This window comes from Mangifera indica, chromosome 3 (assembly GCF_011075055.1).
Source record: "Mangifera indica cultivar Alphonso chromosome 3, CATAS_Mindica_2.1, whole genome shotgun sequence".
NCBI lineage: Eukaryota > Viridiplantae > Streptophyta > Magnoliopsida > Sapindales > Anacardiaceae > Mangifera > Mangifera indica.
Window position 1 is genome coordinate 5,332,161 of NC_058139.1, and position 20,685 is coordinate 5,352,845.

The window sequence follows — 20,685 nt, forward strand, 5'->3', positions numbered from 1 at the left end:
AGAATGGGGACATTTATGGCATTTCATAATAAATCTCTTTTGTAATTTAAACCCACCCTCAAACGAAGAAGAAAAGACTGAATAAACTCTTCATCAAGGGTTTAACAAATTAGGGTTTTTGTGGTCACAATGTCCACCCAATCCTTCCCAATTCCCAAAAATCTCAAAATCCAATCTCCACATCCTCCAAGTTTCCTCTCCAATCCTTCCCAATTACTCTCAATTTCTTTCAATTCACCTTTCTTTCCTTATTCTTTCCGTCAAAAACCTCTCAAAATTACTTTTTTTCATGCTCTTCCTCTCCCCCAGAGCAACCCATCACCACCCCATCCCTCTCTCATCCAAGAAGCTATTTCAGACTATCTTCTCGAATTGGGTCTCTCAAAGGAGGACGCTCTTTCCATTTCCTTGAATGCCCCCAAGTATGCCCAGATGCTAAGTGACAGTGTGAGAGACTTGGAGGAGTGGGAGTCTTGGAGTGGAAATGGAGGGGGGTCAGTTGGGTTTAAAGAGAAAGCTATTAGAATGGCCAAGGAGAAAGGTGATAATGGCAAGGTGGCCTTTTTGGAGAGTATTGGTTTGAGTCTATCTAATGCTATTGGTGTTGCTAGGTACTTGTCTGCAGAGTCAGTTTCTGCCCTTATTTATAAGGTTTGTTTCATTTATGAAAGTTTTAAGAAAATGGTTTATTAATTTATAATTAGTTGGTTCCATATGTTGAGCAATTTGTTCTTAGATATGCTTCGATGATTATAAAATGTAGATACTTTATGGCCTTGTATATTGTGATGATGCATTTTTTTTTTAATTTGATCAAAAAGCCATTGTTACGTATGCCTTACAAAAAAGTTAAGGTTTTTTCTTTTTGTTGAAGCTAATTTTTTATTCGAATTTATAAGCCAGAGTTATTGCTTATGTTGCATTTGGTTTTTAGGTTAAATATATGAAGGAAATCTTCTTTTCTGGCAGTAATGCAGAAGGACTTGTTGGGAAAAATGCTAGGCGTATGATGAAGCATTTATCAATTCCTATTGATGAAGATGTGCAACAAACCTTAGCATTCTTTGAAAAGGTTTAGTATGTCACTTTAAGTTTTTGGAAGTTGTATCATGTTTTATCTTACTAATATTTTCTTATACTTGAGTTATGTCTACATTTAAGCTTTGTTTGAAATGAATTTCAGTTCTTGGAACAGATGAATGTGAATCAGTTGTTTTCACACACTAAATTGAGTTTTTGATTTGTTGTGTAGATTGAAGCAAGGCGTGGAGGTTTAGACATGCTTGGCTGTGTAGATGTTGCTTTTGGGTATCTTGTTGAATCATTTCCACGTCTTCTTTTGTTACCTGTAGACTCTCATTTAAACCTTGTGGTGGAATTTCTTGAAAATATTGGAGTACCTCGAGGAAAAATGGGAAATGTCTTTCTCTTATTTCCTCCCATATTGTTCGCTGACATCAAGGACATAAGAACAAAAGTGTTGGCTTTGGAGAAGGTAACCTAGATAAATACATACTTATATATATATATATATATATATATACTTATATATCCTTTTACTTTACGTTCTCTCTCGCACGCTCTCACATGCACATTGGATAACGTTGAGGTTTTATGGTTGATATTTTTGATAATTTCTAGTTTGTTGTTTTGGATTGGAGAGAGAGGCTGTTTTGATATCTTTGTTGGTTATACGTAGATCATTGTTTTTTATTTTCTTCTAGGTTGGTGCAGCGGATAAAATTATTGGTAAAATGCTGCTGAATTATCCATGGATTCTTTCATCCAGAATTCAAGAAAATTATGAGGACATTATTTTGTTTTTTACTGAAGAAAAGGTATATTTCCCATTAGTTCTGTTTGCTTGCTTAAACACATAATTCAACTAATTTAATTTATGAAACAAGTGTTTATTGAACTGTATTTTTTCCATTATACAAATTGACAATTTATACAAACAATTCATAGTCTAAAACTAGTAAGAATCTGTACAGAATAGGAAAACGGACACATTAAGGAAACAAAATAAAACACAATCAATATAATCCAAATATTTTGATCTACTTTCCTACAATATATATGCTTATGCTTGAATTGGGAGACATGCTTTCCTTGTACTTTAGGAATTCGTGTTGCAATTTTCAGTAAATCAGAGGTTTGTTATACTGTTGTGTTTGGGTCTTGTATAAAATAAGAGAAGGTAAAAGAAAGAAGATAAGAATCGGAAATTGTTGAAACAATTTTTTTTTTCTTATTCAGATGTGGTGGAATATACGAGAGGAGATAAGAAAAGAAAAAAAACTTGTAGAAAATCTTGGGAAACTACTTCTCCAGCTTTTGTTTAAATACAATGAATGAATTGTTTGATGTGGTCCAAAAAAAAAGACCTTTTGTTTAATGAATTTTTGCTTAATGACAAGAGATTTAGCATGCATCAAGATTGTTGGTGTTTGAAACATGACCATAACATAGTGATAAGATGATCTTTTAGCCAATGGGCATATACTAATAAGACATTGAGATTGGGCTTAGCCTGATCTCAGTGGAAACTTCATTGCATTGAGCTTGCCCTAAAGAATTATGAGCTCAATTCAGGTTGGGCTTGGTTCAGGCTAAGGTATTCTTGTTTGAGTTTGAGCAGGCCTCAGCCATCTCATTTAGCCCAATTGAGACTTTCCTCTGTTCCCATCCCCATACCTGCTTTTTCTTGTTTGTTTTTCTTTTACATTATTTAGGGTGTAACAAATATTTTACCAGGTACCGAAACTGGCAGTTGACCATGGTATAAGAAGCTGGCCTCATTTACTGGGTTGTTCAACTAACAAGCTGAAGTTGATGGTGGAACAATTTGGTGAACTAGGGGTTCAAAACAAAAACTTGGGGAAGGTTGTTGCCAAAAGTCCTCAATTGTTGATACGGAAACCTGAAGAATTCCTCCAGGTATGTTTGCACTTTGTTTAGTTGACAGCGGTTAATAACTTACTCCTATCATGAAAATTAAATCCATCTTTTTAGTTGTATGGAAAATGTTTGCAGGCATTGTGCATTTGGCTTCTGTATGGAAATTGATTCTTTCTTTCTTTCTTTCTTTTTTTTTTTAATATCATTCAGGACTCAATTTTGATGTGTGAGATCTTCAGTAGGTCATATATAAGAAGAGAAAAGGTTACTTTGTCTTCATTAGTTTTTTCATTTAACTATTTGCACGAATGTAGGTTGTTAATGGCCAATTTTTCTGAAGTTATTAGTATTGTAGATTTATTGAACAATGTAGCTCTGTATAAATTGATATCCCCAAGTTATGGTCTTAAGATGACCTTTCTAGGGGATTCACCAGATGATTGACACGTAAGGGGATGTCAATAGTTTCTAGCATTCTAATTTCACAAGAAACACACGAGTATGTGCATGGTTAGCCTACTGTAAGGTGAACTTCTGAAAGCTGGAATGAAATTATTTAAATGGCTGTCTATAATAGTAAAAGTGTAAAATTTTTTTATATCTAATTGTTTCTTGAGCTTATTCTCAGATGTTTTCACCGTTTTGTTCAGGTGGTTTTGTTTTTGGAAGATCTAGGGTTTGAAAGAGAGAAACTGGGGAAGATACTCACACGCTGCCCAGAACTATTTGCAGCCAGCATTGACAAAACATTGAAGAAAAAGATTGAATTTCTTACTGTTATTGGAATTTCTAAGAACCACTATCCTCGAATTATCAATAAGTATCCAGAGTTTCTTGTTTCAGATGTTGAGAGAACTTTGCTTCCTCGGTAATGGTTTTTGTCCTTTCATAAATAAGCTGTAAACAGCTATGTTATTTTAAATTTAATTGAAGTGAAAATTTAAAAAAAAAAAGAAACCCTCTTTTTTTGTTCCTTTTAGCTGTGAAATCAATGAATATGTTTTGAATTATATATGGTGTTACTATAAACAGGATAAATTACTTGATGGAAGTAGGATTATCAAAACGGGATATTGCATTCATGGTTCGAAGATTCTCTCCTTTGCTCGGCTACAGCATTGAGGAGGTGTTCAAACCGAAAATAGAGTTCCTCCTAAACACCATGGAAAAGTCGCTAAGAGATGTGGTGGACTATCCCAGGTATTTTAGCTATTCATTGGAAAAGAAGATAAAACCCAGATACTGGGTTCTCAAGGGAAGGAATGTTGAATGTAGTTTACAAGAAATGTTGGGTAAAAATGATGAAGAATTTGCCACTTATCTTATGGGTGTTGGAAGCATGGTTGTCCCCCCTTCTCATCAATAGGTTATAGCTTTTGGCTTTTTGTATGGAATGGCATTCAGATCTGTAAATAGCATACCGAAGTTCTTTTAGACAAATTTTGCTCCAAGAGGATTAGGATGGTGAGGTTAGATCCATTTGTGTAGGTTTTTGAGAGGTACAGCTGCTAGAGTGAAAATGTTAGAGAAACATAATCTTGTATTTTCTGTGTCTGGACAATAAGCTCATTAAACCTTTTTCTTTTTAATCATTATATCATCAAAAAATGTATTTTCAGAATTTGACTAAGAAAGTGCAAGCTTGAATTTTCTGTGCATTCAAGATTGGTGTAGTTAGTAGCATCAGTATCCACTTTTTGGTAAACGCACTTGCTGCAGTAGCATAAATATTATCCTAGTTCAAGAAGTTAGTGGGAAGGAATTGCAAGAACAATATTTAATTTCTTGACTATTGTAGAGAATTCTTAGTTGGTTGAACTTTATAAAAGTAAAATAAAAATTGAAGAGACTAAATTTTGAGAATTTTAATGAAAGCGATCAAACTTGTAAATAATGCACAAAAATGGTATTAATTTTTAAATGTGCATTATGTATTTTTTTATTATTTCTCTATTATGTACCTTATATGTTTGGAATTTGCTAAGTTGACATTAATTAATAAAATAATTTTAATTAAAAAGATAATATTAATTAAGAATTTAATATTAATTAAGATAATATTAGAAATGATTTGAGAAAATAATATTAAATACCAATTAGAAAGTCAACATTTACATGTTTTGATGCTATAAAAAATTAATAATAAGGTTTGAAAAAATTTATAAGGGCCGGATTAACAACAGGCTCACTTCCAATTTAGGCCGAATCATATTTTTACTGGGCCCCAATAGAAGCCTATGAAGATTCAGCCGAACTTCTGAATTCCTTGCCCGTTAAAAACCGTTTTATAATACTTCATTCAAACATAAGAATCATTCTCCCTTCTATATCAGATTTCAGATTAGAAAAATAAATTTCTTTGCAAAATGGGGACTGTTGTCAGTAAAACTGCAAATGGTCTTGGAGGGATTCTTGGAAATGCTTTTTCTGCTCCCTTTAAGGCAATTTTTGGTCGATCTTGCGAGTAAGTAGTAACTCTTCTCCTGTTATGCTTCATTTCTGCAATTTAATTTTTGTTCTGTCAGTCTATAGAACTTGATTGAGTCACTCAAGTACATGCTTGCCTAGAAATCTTCAATGTGTGGAAGTTTTGGATAAAAATGTACCATAGTCATGCATTTTTGTTAAAATTAACACATCTTCTTTCAGTTTCATTTGATTCGCTTGACTCTGCAGGGGGATTTGTTCAGGACCATGGGACATAGCATGTTTTATCGAGCATTTCTGCGTCGCAAATCTGGGCAAAGTACTGATGAGTCTTGGCCTTTGCTTCATAAGTAATGTCTTCTATATTATTCATATGAATCATATCTTCATTTACTTTTTTTTCTTTTCCATTTGCTTTACCTTTGATTAGCTTCAGAGAGGTATTGTTAAATGCTTATTCAACATGTATATATGGGCTTTAACATATTTGGGTTTCACTTGCTAAAATGACTTAAACCAGACTAACTTGATACCTAATATATTACATACTCTTTTCATTTTTCTTTTTCTTCCTAATGTAAGACTTACATATTCCAAGGATATATTGCTTTTTGGCTTTTCTTCTTGCAGAAATTATCAATGTTGTGTCCTAGTATTTGTGAGATCATTAGCCTGTATTAGCAATTGTGAGACAGCCTTCTGTAATATTATGTCGAGCTAGGAAGCCCCTTTTCCTGTCACAGTTTTAGATGGTTATGCTGAAATGTGGTTGGCTGATGTATTAGAGGCAGAAGAGTAATATTATGTTTCAAGTAAATAAAAGGAATCAATCAATAACTGTTGTATCGTTTTCGTCTTTCAGTTTTGTGGTTCTGCTACCTATTGTTCAGTCTGGGGATTTGCCAATGCATAATAAGAAGTCTTTGCAAGATGTGTTGTGCTGCATGTGAGACATACTGGTATGCTTTCCAAGACATTACATGTTTCCTGTGGCACAAATTGATGAGCACCAAGCGAAGAAACAGGCATCCCCGTATTAGAGATGTTGAATTAGGGTTTAGTTCAAGTGATGAAAGTGATTTCTCAAACAGCTATCATCATCCAAGTTTGAGTAAAAAGCGCAACAGAGAAGGAAGACAATGGTACAAAAATAATAGTCGTCGTCATCACCATCATGTGAAGTTGAAAACAAGACAAATATCTGTTCATATAAAGGATGGATCAAGAATAAGAAATTCAAGACGACTTCAATTGGTTAAATTCAGAAATCCTCGAAAATTTTCTAAAAGGCGAAGACTTAGATGATCAAGATTAAGTGACATTGTCGAATATTTTGTATGCATTGTATATTATTAGAATATGGTAGCTAACCAAAATTTTCCCTTAAAATTCAACATGTATAACTTTCAGCTACAAATTAACACACAAAGTGTGTTATAGTGAAAATAAAAAATAAACTGACTTTCAATTTTAACAAGTTGTCGCAGATTACATAAGCTTAGTTAGTTGGAGATTACACAAGCTTAGTTTGTTTAATCGCCAAAATTAGTAGTTATATTTTAAAAAATTAATTATTTTGTTAAATATTATTCATATTTTAAGTTTAACAGGGTAAAAAATTTGAGGACAAAACTAATATTAATAGGAACAACAGTAAAATAAAAATTTAACGTCACGTGTTTGACGTTTATTGTAAGCTTCCGTTGGTTCTAGAAACAATTTGAGGACATCGGGCTGCGAATGTTTTCTTTTCAAAAATTGTGAAAATATATGTTAAATTAAAGAGAGAAGTGAATGTTTTGTGGGCAGTTAAATCTAGAAATTTAGAAGATTTTTATAAAAGAAAGGAAGGAAGAGAAAGCAGCTAAAATAAATAAAACTATAACTGTATTATAGGTTATTTATATATTTTTCAAATTTCATTAAAATATAATAAATTTACTTGTGTATATATATATATATATATATATATATATATATATATATATATATATAATTTAAGAAAAGAAAATATAAAATAAAAGTTATCCCCTGATAAAAAAGGTCTTCTGGCCCTGTTTCTGAAAATTACGTGGCACTAACGGATTCGTTCCACTGACATGGTGGTCTACTTGAAGAGAAAGAATGAGGAGGCATTCACCGGGAAGAGAACGCATGCCTCGCATGGCTGATGTGGCGTCTTGTTATTGGTTGATATGTATATCTGGTTGACGGATGGTTGTTTTCCTAATTAAGCGAATATCCAAAATCCCTTCAATGATTGTCATCCTAGTTGCCACCATCCATCCACCACCAACAAAATTATATTTATATTATTTATGTAAATAAATACAAAAAAAAAATTTACATGCTGTATATATAAAAGAAGAATATTATTACTATCTTTTGTCAATAAAGTGTTCTATGAATCAAATATTTTTTACGTCTAGAAGAACTATGAAATTAAAAAAAAAAATCCTATAAATTTAGAAAAGAAAAATATCTTTTGGAAAGGGTATTTTTTATTTTTTCATGAAAATCATTAATAAAAACACTCGCCAAAACAAAATAAAATGTCTAAATTTCTCTCTCTCTCTCTCTCTCTCTCTGAGGAATCTGCGAATGCAAAAACACCATAGACGCAGCTAGAGAGAGAAATACAAACGCAGCACTTGGTATAGCTCGAACAATTTCCCACCATTTGCGTCTACGAATCTCCATTGGTAATTTTCTTATTTCTTCCTCCTATTTTCTGTTCGCTTTGAATCTTAATCTTCGCTCTCCCGACGTTGTAATTTTAAGTGTTGGTTATGGATCGAACAAGTTTTTGTTCTGGACGCCATGCCACGCCATAATCTTTTTTTTTTACTGTTTTTGGTTCAAGCTACTCCATCTATCGTTTTTGGTTTTAGATCTTTGCGTTTTATACAAATGCAGAAAGTGAGCAGCGTCGAAAATACGGAGACGACTGCGTTTTTGTGATCGTTATATTTTTCTTTTCTGGTGTCTTTGATTTGGAATTATTTGGATACTTTTGTTTACATTTAAATTGGATTTAGTAAAATTTTTCACCAATTGCAAATTTTGTTTATTTGTTTTGGAGGTGTTACAAATGAAGAAACGACACTGTTTTGCCAATTCTTAGATTTGCATTTTGAATAATTGGTTTGCAATTTATATTTTAGTGTATATTATTTGTGGAAAATGCAGCAAATACAGAACTGAAGCCGTTTTCTAGTTGGCAGGTTTTTTCTATTTGGTGTATACGCTTGATAAAGATTTGGAATAATTTTGTATGATTATGATGATTTGAGTATGGATTGATTAGGAACGTATGTTGTTGTTATTCAAGGAATTTCAAGGATTTAAAAAATTTTCCCTTTGCAAAGCCTGAGGACTGATTGGAATTTGGAGGGGTTATTGCCCCCAAGACGGCACGGCGAGTGAATTCATCGAGCACAATGATGATGGATGATGATATGGAGAATGGTAGTTTGGGGCCATTCCAAGATCGGCCAAGGACGTTCCCTAACATGCGGAGTAAATCTTATGTTCCTTTGGTAAGAACCAAGTGTAACGTTTTTTAATTTATTGGCCGATTATTGGAGAAATATCTTATTGCCTCTGGATAGTTTTTTTTTTCGAAAGTGTTTATGCATAGTATGGATATAAGTGCTTTTATGGGACACATCAGCCCTTGAGAAGAATGAAAACAATATGCATAAAGTTGTCTATAATATTATCACAGAATAAGATTCAAAATTTAACCCAAAGTAGAATTTACTGTTTGTTATGTAGATGTGCATCCCAGTTAGTTACTTTTGAGTGTTTTAGCATTCTTGATCTGATTCATTATAGTTTCATTTTCAACAGAAAAATAATTTCCTTTCAAGTAAACGAATTTGAGATTTGAAGCTGAAGATTTAGTTTAATTGATCTCCTATCACCTGAGCTGAGGCTTGGTGTACCATATCAAGGAAAGATCAGTGTAAAATAGGGACTACTGCTACAAAAGGTGTTGCATCTGCGATAATTGTACCACAAAATGTGACAATCATGCTAGATGAATTATGTATGAACTTCATTTCTCTAAGTACAGTTCCTCTCTGTGGATAAGCAATAATTCATGTGGATTTTCTTAAATCCCCATTATGAGGTCCAAGTAAAGATCATGTTTTCTTTCAAAAAGGCAAACAGATCCAATTAAATTTTGCTTTGCTTTTGTGGTTGTGCAATACTAATGTCAATGGAATGGAAGTGTATTCTTGCATAGTCATTGCCGACTTCTTTCTTTCTTATTGAACTTTTCTTTTTCTCCTCATGTAGTTGGTACCCAATTGTGCTTTCTTGCAGATTTTTCGAGTCCTTATGGGAATAAATGCCCGTGTACTTTTTGTACTCTTTCTATTGGGATTTGGGGTGATATTTTACATCGGAACAAGTACTTCCCCCATTATTGTATTTGTCTTCTCAGTTTGCATAATCACCTTCGTCTTTGCAATGTATCTTAGTAAGTGGGTGCTTGCAAATGATGAGGGACCTCCTGAGATGGCTCAGGTACATCTTTCCTCTTTGTATTTTGTGGATTTTCTTAATCTAACCTGTTTAATTAATGATTCTGGGAAATGAAGATGTTGTTTGTACAAGGAAAAAACTTTTTTTTCTTTTTTCTGAAGTGATAATCTATAGTTTTTTTACATATTTCAAGTATGATATTTGAGTAAAATTTGTACCAAAATTTTGACATATCTAGTGACCATATGCGTGAAGAGGGATCATCTTTTTGTGCATAAGATTCCTTTTAGAGTGCTAGTAGAGACTTGATATGATTGCATTAAAAGGTCACAGAAAAACTATAGCATTCTAATGGCAAATTCATACTATCTTATCCCCTTTTATGCATCCTTTCTACCTTTACAATTTCATTCATAGAAAAGCATTTCAACAAGCGAAATAACAGAGATTTATCATTTAGTGAAAGCAGAATGTACTCGCAAGATGAAAGCATGTAAAAGTTGGGTTGGAGAAAAATGCAGATGAGCATGGCTATGTTCTGACCTCTATCTAGTTGTTTAAAATATGCTAAGGATGTCTGATGGTGGATAGGTTAGACTGATATATCTACTTTTGGAAAATGTTCCCTGAGTCCTTTTTTGCTTTTTAGTGGACCCTCTGCTTGAATGTAAAGCTGGAAATCAGCTTTTGCCCTTATCTATCGTTTGTTTTCACACAAACACCAAATATACTGATAGTTATCAGGTGTTTGATGTTGCTGGGTTTTCTGGGTGATTTTTGGTTTCAAATTCTTGTTTTTCTTGTTGCTATGATCTTGCAAACATCTGATGATTGCATAATAAAGTGATTGATTAAGAAGGCTATGGTTGTCTGTGGATTAGCTTTAGATGTTTTGATGGATCAACATAAGATAATAGGATTGTTAATATGTACACCTCTTTAGGACTGAATAAATAACGTGCTGATTCAAATTTTATAGAAATTAGCAAGCAGACCCTTTCAATCAATAGCCATTAGTGGTGATAATTATGAAAGATGTTGAATTATGTGAACAAAAATTTTCCCTTGAAAAGAGATTAAGATTTTGTTGGATGGTTATGTCCCTTGTCTGTTTGGATCAATAGAATAAGAAATTTCCTACTTTCTTTCAACATTTTACGAGGCTAGTGGAATACAACTTGTTTATCATTTTGTCAAACAAGTGGAATGTCATAGTTAAATTTTTCCTGGTCTCAAACATATATTAATATGTTTATATTTGGATTTGAAGGGGCTGCAAAAGTTTTTTAGCAAAATGAATTCATGAAAGAACGAAATTGGGCATTGTATTATTAAGTATAATGCACTTGATATCATTATTTTTTGTTAAATAGTATTTTGAAAATGAAAATGGCGGACATACATTGAGTAGAGTTTTGAAAAACATAAAAAAAATATATTTTTAGTGTACAGTTATTAGAATTCATCAGTAATACTCCTACCAATTTAAAAAAACCGAATTACGTTAAAAAAGCATCATTAAAAAATGGTACGACTTAAAAGTGCTCACTATTTTTGAGAAATGAACTCCAAAATTCGTGAAAGTAATTTGAAAGTCATTTTTGATTTACTTTCTAAAAATTAGTAAACAATTTATGCATTTTCTCAATTGTTCTTTAAGAATATGTATGTACCAATTAAGTTCTTTTACTATTTCCCAAATGCTGAGAACAAAGAAATTATTCTATGATAATTGAAATAAGTACAACCAAAATAAGTCTACCTTTTTTCTGCTCTTCGGTTTTACTTCTCTTCCATTATGCTTGTTTGTTCCATCATAAATTTGGAGTTTTACTTTCAAAAGCATCAGTTTTTAATAAGTGAATAAAGCTGGATATTTTTTTTTTGTAATCACATTTTGAAACCAATTTGATTCTTCTCATCCTGAACTTATTATATTGCTTTCTAGATATCAGATGCGATACGAGATGGTGCTGAAGGTTTCTTCAGGACCCAGTATGGGACTATCTCTAAAATGGCATGTTTGCTTGCTCTGTTGATCTTTAGCATTTATTTGTTTCGCAGTACAACCCCTCAACAAGAATCTTCTGGCATTGGGAGGTGAGACATTGTCAATATTGGTTATATAAGTATATACATATTTCTATCCTGCTGAAAGAAACATTATTCTTGGTCTACTTGCTGATGCAGGGCAACATCTGCATATATTACTGTTGCTGCATTCCTTTTGGGGGCGTTATGTTCAGGTATGGCAGGGTATGTTGGGATGTGGGTGTCAGTACGTGCAAATGTTCGTGTTTCCAGTGCTGCAAGACGGTCTGCAAGAGAGGCATTGCAGGTTGTTTTCATTATAAAAACTTGTCTCTAAAAGATTTTAGATTGATATCTGAACCTACAAATGATATGTACAGGTTGCAGTTCGTGCTGGTGGTTTCTCTGCTATTGTGGTTGTTGGTATGGCTGTAATTGGTATAGCCATTCTCTATTCCACATTTTATGTTTGGTTGGGAGTGGATTCGCCAGGTTCAATGAAGGTTACAGATTGTAGGTTTCAACTTTCCTTTTTATGTGAAACCCAAATAATTGAGTTATTTAATTGTCTACATATTATTATATGCTTCAGACTGTAGAACTTTATTGCTATAATGCTATAAATGATGAGTTAAGCCACGTCTCAATTTTAAGGTTGTTAGATATTTAGTTGTAGTTCTGTTAGTCAATGACTATTTGTGTTCAGTTGAGTGATTGCTTGTTGACTGGTTATCATTGGCACCAGCAATGGCACTTTTGAGTGGGTTGACAAGTCTTTCGATTTCTTTTGTATGAGATGACTCAAGTTGACCTGGGTAGCCTTTTCTTTTTTTCTTTCTTTCTTTATTTTTTTTCAAAAGTAGTTCTCAAGTGTAAGCAAGTCGTAGATCCTGTTGTTCTGTGAACTTTACTGAGATTTTATCCAAACACCTCTGATAAGAGATGTGAGCCTAAGTCTTTCTACAGAAATTAATTGTTGTACTGTGTCTAAAAGAGAATTTGTTTGAGTTAGTTGACTAGTTCACTTGTTTTGTCGATGCAAAGCTGGTTGGAAAATGGCTGGATGGTTGTTGATTTACTCTTATTTTATATTTGGTCGGATGAGCTGACTTGAGGGTTGAGAGAGGTAGGCAGACAGGTTATGAGTAGCACCATAGTTATGATGTTTAGCGAGTGTCTTCGTTTGCAACTGAAAAAGAAGTATGAACTGAGATCCATGTACTGTGAACATAATTCTTTCGTTGTTGTTGTGTAGCTGTTGTAGTATTGTGGGATTCTTTCTGCCCTTAGAGTTCTCACTAGACCTAAGCATAAGTCATTCTGCTTATGCATCCTTAAATGGGACTTGTGATGATTGAGGCAAATCTCATGTTTTGTTCTTCTTTGCCAATGCATCATGTGTATATGGATATGAAAATGATAACACGGTTTATGTTGACTTTACATAGTTTGTTGTTCTGTCTGCTTGGTTTTGGTTTACAGTGCTCTGCATTTCCTACTTTAGACAATTTATTTAAAAAGTTACAACTATGCTTTTCCTTGAATAGTTTGTAGTTTATATGATGTATAGCATCTTTAGTCTCAATGCTAAGGTGTGATTTGTTGTTTGTAACCATGCTTGCATAAATACCTTCTTCTCTCTTTCATATGTTTGACTGCACTTCTTTTTTATTCTGACACATCATAGTTTTGTTTTTAGAGTTGTGAATTACAATAGTTGAAATTGTGATTATTTAGTTGATTTGTTTCTTATTTTTTCTAGTGCCTCTTCTTCTTGTGGGATATGGTTTTGGAGCTTCATTTGTTGCTCTCTTTGCTCAATTGGGTGGTGGAATATACACTAAAGCAGCTGATGTTGGAGCAGACCTTGTTGGAAAACTGGAGCAGGGAATACCAGAAGACGATCCTCGAAATCCTGCCGTCATTGCCGATTTGGTATATGTCTTGTCATCTTTGTTATCATTAGTAGTTATTTTGTTTAGCATTCATTTTTTTTCTTTTTGTGTGTGTGTGTGTATTGTCAATATTAACATTCTGGGGATACATCTCATGTTAATAAGCTTGAAAGTACAAGTTAATCAAATGAATGGAATTAGGAGTATAGAGAATTTGATATACCTCTACTCATTCAGCCTCTTTAGGGAAAGAACTAAGAGACAATTTTTAGATTGTATTGCAATTAATGACACTGAACCAAATAATCTATTAAACTGGCTATGTTGTGTGCATTTACTGTAAATGCCTGTTATGATTAATTTATTGAATTTTATGTTCTATTAGGCATGTTTCATATGAGGTCCAGAGTTGCATCTTTCTGTTAATATTTTTTGTTTTTGGTCGAAATAACATGTGTTTCTCAGAAGTTTTAGGTGAACACAAGATTCAGCAGTTCAAAGGCATATTAACTTATGGTTTTGCATCCTTGTTTGAGAGTTGTCATATTTTTGCTAGTAAGTCAATGGGTGTGCTTGGTTAGTTGGTTTTCACTTTATAAGAGGATTTCATTTATTAATCATGGTCTACCATAAAAAAAATGTCATACTGTTCGTTTCTAAGATGGCTTGAGTAGTTTGAGTAGCTTTATGCTAAACTTTGAACCATTACTAAGAGATTTACCTTTAAGGCTACACTAGAAGCTGAGCAGCACAAGCTTCTTCAAGAAATTGGCCTTCCTCTCTAATCCAGCTGTTAGACTTTGTCTGCCTATGTGGAGACTTCTACTTTTTTATTGAGTATTGCAATACAGAAGCTACTGAAGAAACATTTTGATATGAAAAAGATTGTATTTGATTTCTCCGTTTTGCTGAAATTGACAAATTGATTTGATATTGTTGCACTGAAGGTTGGAGACAATGTTGGTGATTGTGCTGCCAGAGGGGCTGATCTTTTTGAAAGCATTGCAGCTGAAATCATCAGTGCTATGATACTTGGGGGAACAATGGCTCAACGTTGTAAAATTGAAGGTAAATGAAGTTCCTTTACTACTAGAATGTGGTTGTTCTTTAAGGTAATTGTTTTGTTAAAACATGCATAGCAGCACACTCATACATTCTATCTGTTACAAAATTTATCTATCTTCTTAAAATGGTGCTATGTTCGAGAATAATCTCCATGACAGTAGGATATCCTTTATGTGTTGCGGATGTGTTTTATTTCTTCTAATTTTGAATCTTTTGGAAGCAGCAAAGTTTAGATCTGTGTGTAACTAAATTAGGAGCATACACCTGCAATTGTGTCTTTGTTGTTGTATGACATATCTGGTAAACTGAATCACTGCATGATACGATGCTTTGATCTATCTTTTAACTTAATAATTGCTATTTTTCAAACAGGTCACCGTCTTCATTAGCTCACTTTACCCTCTGATTCATTAATTATGCAGATCCATCTGGCTTCATCTTGTTTCCTCTTGTTGTTCATTCATTTGATCTGGTTATCTCATCTGTTGGAATACTTTCAATCAGGAGTACACGTGACTCTAGTGTGAAGGTACCAATGGAGGATCCAATGGCAATTCTTCAGAAAGGATACTCTGTTACAATAGTACTTGCTGTTCTGACGTTTGGTGTGGTAATATATCTTCTGTCACTGGAGTGCTTTCATTTTTCCTTTCACTATTTTCTGCTCCAATGTTATTGTTATAATCTTCCACGTAAATATAATGGCTTTGCCATCAGATTTAGATTTGAACAAGTTGAAAACCAATGTTCTTGTCTATTGTTTAATTGCTGACACTGTTATTTGCTGTTGGTTTTTGGGTTACTTGGCAGTCTACTCGTTGGTTACTTTATACAGAACAAGCACCTTCTGCATGGTTGAACTTTGCCTTATGTGGGCTGGTTGGTATCATCACAGCGTATGTTTTTGTCTGGATCACCAAGTATTACACTGATTACAAGCATGAGCCTGTACGGACATTAGCCCTTGCTAGCTCCACTGGTCATGGGACTAACATTATTGCAGGAGTCAGTTTGGGCCTGGAATCAACGGCACTTCCTGTTCTTGTGATTAGTGTGTCAATAGTGTCAGCTTATTGGTTGGGTCAAACCTCAGGACTTGTGGATGAAACTGGCAATCCAACTGGTGGATTGTTTGGCACAGCTGTAGCGACAATGGGAATGCTTAGCACTGCTGCCTATGTTCTCACCATGGATATGTTTGGTCCAATAGCTGATAATGCTGGTGGTATTGTAGAGATGAGTCAACAGGTAACTCTGGAATAAAGAGTCCGTCAGTTTTCTTTTTTTTCTTTTTTACTTATCCTTCTTTTTCCTCTCATCCTTGCTGCTTCAATAAATTAAATAAACATGCCTTGAGCAGCCAGAGAGTGTTCGGGAGATCACTGATGTTCTTGATGCGGTTGGCAATACTACAAAAGCTACAACTAAAGGATTTGCCATTGGATCTGCAGCACTTGCATCTTTTCTTTTATTTAGTGCTTATATGGATGAAGTAGCTGCATTTGCTCATGAACCTTTCAAACAGGTAGGCACGACTGTATGTAGCCTTTAATCAGTTGTCTCCTTCATTGCTTTATGCTCATCTTATTTTTCACATTAATTGACCTTTAGGTTGATATTGCTGTTCCGGAAGTTTTCATTGGTGGACTGTTGGGGTCAATGCTTATTTTCTTATTTAGTGCATGGGCTTGTTCTGCAGTAGGCAGAACTGCTCAGGAGGTTGTTAAAGAAGTAAGAAGACAATTTATTGAGAGGCCTGGTATCATGGTGAGTAAAAGTCTCTCAATTTTTTTCTTTCTTATAGTTGTTCTTGAGCTTACTGAATCTTTTATATGCTTATTGCAGGAGTACAAGGTAAAACCAGACTATGGTCGCTGTGTTGCCATTGTAGCATCTGCTTCTCTACGAGAGATGATAAAACCGGGTGCTCTGGCTATTATATCACCAATAGTGCTGGGTAAATTATTTGTTCTATTGTTCCAGCACAGTTCTGTCCTTATCTAACTACACTATTTAGTGGAATAATACTACACTTACTAACTTATTCATATAAACTGATGTATTCTAATATAATTAAATGATTTTGAATTAGAAATAAAATAACCAATTAAATGATCCAATTACATTATTACACATCAGTTTGTATAGACAAATTAATATGTATAGTATTATTCATTATTAGTGATGACAACATTGGCATTGGTCATGATAATGGGTTGTTGTTATTTTTGTCTTAGAATTATTATGACTGTTGGAGGGTCAGGAAACAGAATGCTTGGTTTTCCAAGAAAACGTAAATTATGAAATGAGGATGTTTCCCTTATTCAACTTCAGTACGATGAGATTTTCAGAAGCTTTGTGAATGATCTTGGCAATCTTTCTTCTGTCTCCATTAGTTGTGGAGTATTGTTACTATCTCCATTGGTTTTTCTGTTCACATTAGTCTTCCACCCCTAAGTTTGTATGTTGGGTCATGAAGCATTTACAGAGGTTTGAACATATTGCTTGCAGGTTTTCTGTTCCGTATCTTGGGATACTACAGCGGACATCCTCTACTTGGGGCTAAAGTTGTGGCTGCTATGTTAATGTTTGCTACAGTCTCTGGTATTCTTATGGCTCTTTTCCTCAACACAGCAGGAGGTGCATGGGATAATGCAAAGAAGTTCATAGAGACTGGGGCCCTTGGAGGCAAGGGAAGTGATACTCATAAAGCAGCAGTAACTGGAGATACGTAAGTCTTTCTGCCCATATCTTTAATTTTAATTTTGTAAAATGTAAATCTAATAACCTCTCTTAAAGAAAGCGAAAATTGTATGTATCCTCTGTCGAGCCTTCTTTTAGAGATTTACTGCATTCTTTTTGCCCGTGTTGATGAAAGGATATAATTTGTGTCTGGTGACACATGATATCTAATATCTTGGTAGTAACTGTGATATGTTCCAATTGTGCAGCGTGGGAGATCCATTCAAAGACACTGCTGGACCTTCGATTCATGTCCTCATAAAAATGCTTGCTACCATAACGCTTGTGATGGCGCCAATCTTCCTCTGAGAGTTGTGAATATCTTATTGCAGATTTCACCCAAAAGCTACGGCACCCATCTAGCAAATATAGAGATACGTAATTTGTATGTATATCAAAGGGTGCTTGATTACTAATCATACACAAATTTTCCTCCCTGTGATTGAATAATGTAAGATGATAGGCTGCGTATTTTTTAGAGTTGATCAGAGTTTCTCTCTTATGTTTTTCTAGTACATGCTTTCAAATTATTCTGAATGGAATGGAATTAAACAGCATGTAAATTTTAAAGCTTGTTCTCCCCCAACTCATAATCTTGCTTGTACTTTAAAGAATTGCATTGCCTCCCATTGCATATTTTTTGTTCTGTTTTCGAAATCGTTGGTTATATTCCCCAACTAGTATCAATGAAATTTGTGATTTGCGGTATAAAATTTCTGAAATACTAGGATTTTGTAATAGTGAATGCTACCTTTGAAGAAGCTCAATAATCAGTGTATATATATACATAAAAATAACATGAAAATATGATTTGATGAATCGTACAGGCTTTGGACTTGTTTCTCAAATCAAAACCGCACGATATCCTATACAAAGCGCCAAATTTTTTTTAATTATTATGTGATAAATTTGATATATAATATATTTGAATTATTTAATTTAATAATAATTCAAAATCATTCATAATATTAAAATAAATAGAGTTCGTATAAATGATTTGCATGAAAAGTTAATTATTACTCAAATTATTGAAAAATTTTCAATTTATTTCAAAATTATCCCTACTTCCGTCTTCAAAGTGAAGAGAATTTCAGCGATGGCCGTGAGGACCAGGCCTTGCTGCTTTAACTTTGGGCTCTCACCGAACCCAAACAATGAAAATATTTTGCTTTCATATTTTGTTTTTGTTGTTTTTCACTTGTCCTTTTCCCTCTCACCAATTCGCCTTATATCCTAAGCCCCGCTTCCCTCTAGGTTTTATCAAACCCTAGAAACCTCATTTCAGAAAAATTCCCCAATTCCACCCCCCAGAAATGCAACAACCAGCTTCCCTAAACTCCCTCCCTCCAAACCCAAAACCCAATGGCGCCACCGCAACCACAACTCAAAAGAAAAAGGCTCCTTCTCCTCAAGAACTCATCACCCACTACACCAATCAAGGTTTAGACCAAGAACAAGCTTCCCTCAAGGTCATCGAAGATCTCCAAAACGTTCTTTTCCGAGTCATTGCGTCTGCCAACAAGAACAAAAAGGACAAGGTGATGACTGAAACTTCAAAAAAGATTGATGTTATTAACAACAGACTCGCTATTCTCGATATGAAGGTGGATTCGAAGCCGGGGTTTGGGCAAAGTTTTGGCATTGGTGTTGTTTCTGGGGCGGCTTTAAATGGAATTGGAAGCGTTTTGCCTCATGTTGTTAAGGGTTTTGGGCAAATTTGGAATGCTGTGAGAAGAGCAACTGACCCTTCTTCTAATGGCCCTTGTTGAATCCTGAAATATTAGCTGAGCCGTGTTAGACTCTGTCAATTATTTTGTTAAGAGAGATTTATTTTTCTCAATATATAAATGTTAATTTTGCTTGTTTAAATATTTTTATTTATTCTGCTTTTCATTAAAGGATGATAAGGTTATTGAACAGCCATTTCGCCTGATAAATTAATTGAATACCTTCCTCTCATTGTCTTTACAGGGAGCCCAACTCACTAACGAATAGAGTGGACTAAGCATATGAGCTTTTTTCCTAAACAAAATATTTTCCCTTTTAAATTTAGTTCTTTTACAATTCCCAATTGACAATGCAAAACCATATATATTTTGCTATGAAACATTGACTTAAAGGAGTCTTTCAGTCAAATTGACAATTCCAATCAAATGGTTGGCTTGTTGTGAATGTCTAACCTTCATAAAACCTTGTCAAAGTCTAAACGTACCTTCTTTCCCAGGCATACTATTATTTGCCTTGTGAAAGTCCAATAAGCATCTCTGTCTAACTATTTATTTAAACGGCCGAAGGACTATTTTCCCACCCAAGTTTAGATGCAATAGTAAAATTACATTCATGAAATTTGAAAAACTCAAAGTCTTATTTATTGATCAATTAAAGTTAAAATTTTTTGTTAAAAGTAAAGGTAAAACTATCATTTTATTAATAATATTAAAAAAATAAAATTTATTAATTTTTTTTTAAATTTTAAAAACCAATATTTTACCGTTCTTAAAATTTTTCAATTTTAAAAAGTTATATTTTTCTCTTTCAAAACTTTTGAATTTGTTTATTCTTCTTTGACCACTTTCTCCAATACTCTGAAAAAGGCGACAAAGAAGTCTCTTTGTCGATGAAGAAATCTAAGTAAAGAGATTTCAAATCTCTTCATTGATGAAGAGATCTAGAATCTCTTTGCCAATATCTCATCAGATCTCTTCATCTTTGATGAAGAGATTCATTTTAGATTTGTTTATATGCATTGACCAACAATTTAGGGTGAAAAAGAAAGGTTGTCGGTGTCGGAGATGGGGAGTCGGGAGATAAAGAAAAAATTTGGAGAAAAAATGTGATTTTTTAAAATTAGAAAACTTTAGATAAGAGTGAAGTTGTTAGTTTTTAAAACTTAAAAAAGAAAATATAATGAATTTTATATTTTTTTAATATTATTAGTAAAATAACAATTTTATCTTTGTCTCTAACAGAGAATTTTAATGATAATTACGTTATAGATGACACTTCAAATTTTTCAAATTTTACAGATGTGACTTTAAGAACGTATATAAACTTAGACAGAAAATAGTCTTTTGACCTTATTTAAAGTGGATCAAGGTATTTTAACCCATTTTAATTTTATAATCCATTC

The 20,685-nt window shown here is 33.6% G+C and overlaps 4 protein-coding genes across 6 annotated transcripts; all 4 read left to right on the forward strand.

Moving 5' to 3' along the window:
* Positions 1 to 49: 49 nt before the first annotated feature.
* LOC123210373 (transcription termination factor MTERF2, chloroplastic) lies at positions 50 to 4,564 on the forward strand. 2 transcript variants are annotated; one of them, XM_044628693.1, is made up of 7 exons: positions 52 to 651; positions 935 to 1,072; positions 1,253 to 1,495; positions 1,725 to 1,838; positions 2,758 to 2,940; positions 3,552 to 3,769; positions 3,934 to 4,564. In XM_044628693.1, exons 1-7 carry the CDS (start codon positions 130 to 132, stop codon positions 4,265 to 4,267), a joined length of 1,752 nt encoding a protein of 583 aa, XP_044484628.1. In that variant the 5' UTR covers positions 52 to 129; the 3' UTR covers positions 4,268 to 4,564. The 2 variants fall into 2 exon arrangements, with proteins under 2 accessions (XP_044484629.1, XP_044484628.1); XM_044628694.1 differs by lacking the exon at positions 1,725 to 1,838 and having other exon boundaries at positions 50 to 651.
* Positions 4,565 to 5,230: 666 nt separating this feature from the next.
* Positions 5,231 to 6,663, forward strand: LOC123210068. The gene is made up of 3 exons (XM_044628252.1): positions 5,231 to 5,365; positions 5,578 to 5,678; positions 6,191 to 6,663. Exons 1-3 carry the CDS (start codon positions 5,268 to 5,270, stop codon positions 6,631 to 6,633), a joined length of 642 nt encoding a protein of 213 aa, XP_044484187.1. The 5' UTR covers positions 5,231 to 5,267; the 3' UTR covers positions 6,634 to 6,663.
* Positions 6,664 to 7,861: 1,198 nt separating this feature from the next.
* On the forward strand, positions 7,862 to 18,141 carry LOC123211449 (pyrophosphate-energized membrane proton pump 2). Of its 2 annotated transcripts, none has more exons than XM_044630190.1 (15): positions 7,862 to 8,030; positions 8,636 to 8,867; positions 9,661 to 9,864; positions 11,771 to 11,922; positions 12,013 to 12,160; positions 12,234 to 12,366; positions 13,616 to 13,788; positions 14,696 to 14,816; positions 15,236 to 15,423; positions 15,624 to 16,061; positions 16,174 to 16,338; positions 16,425 to 16,580; positions 16,659 to 16,770; positions 17,325 to 17,544; positions 17,765 to 18,141. In XM_044630190.1, the coding sequence occupies exons 2-15, from the start codon at positions 8,769 to 8,771 to the stop codon at positions 17,862 to 17,864; spliced, it is 2,409 nt and encodes an 802-aa protein (XP_044486125.1). In that variant the 5' UTR covers positions 7,862 to 8,030; positions 8,636 to 8,768; the 3' UTR covers positions 17,865 to 18,141. The 2 variants fall into 2 exon arrangements, with proteins under 2 accessions (XP_044486125.1, XP_044486124.1); XM_044630189.1 differs by having other exon boundaries at positions 8,660 to 8,867.
* Positions 18,142 to 18,747: 606 nt separating this feature from the next.
* Positions 18,748 to 19,424, forward strand: LOC123210816. Its single transcript, XM_044629305.1, has one exon. It carries the CDS (start codon positions 18,869 to 18,871, stop codon positions 19,322 to 19,324), a length of 456 nt encoding a protein of 151 aa, XP_044485240.1. The 5' UTR covers positions 18,748 to 18,868; the 3' UTR covers positions 19,325 to 19,424.
* The last annotated feature ends 1,261 nt before the right edge of the window (positions 19,425 to 20,685 follow it).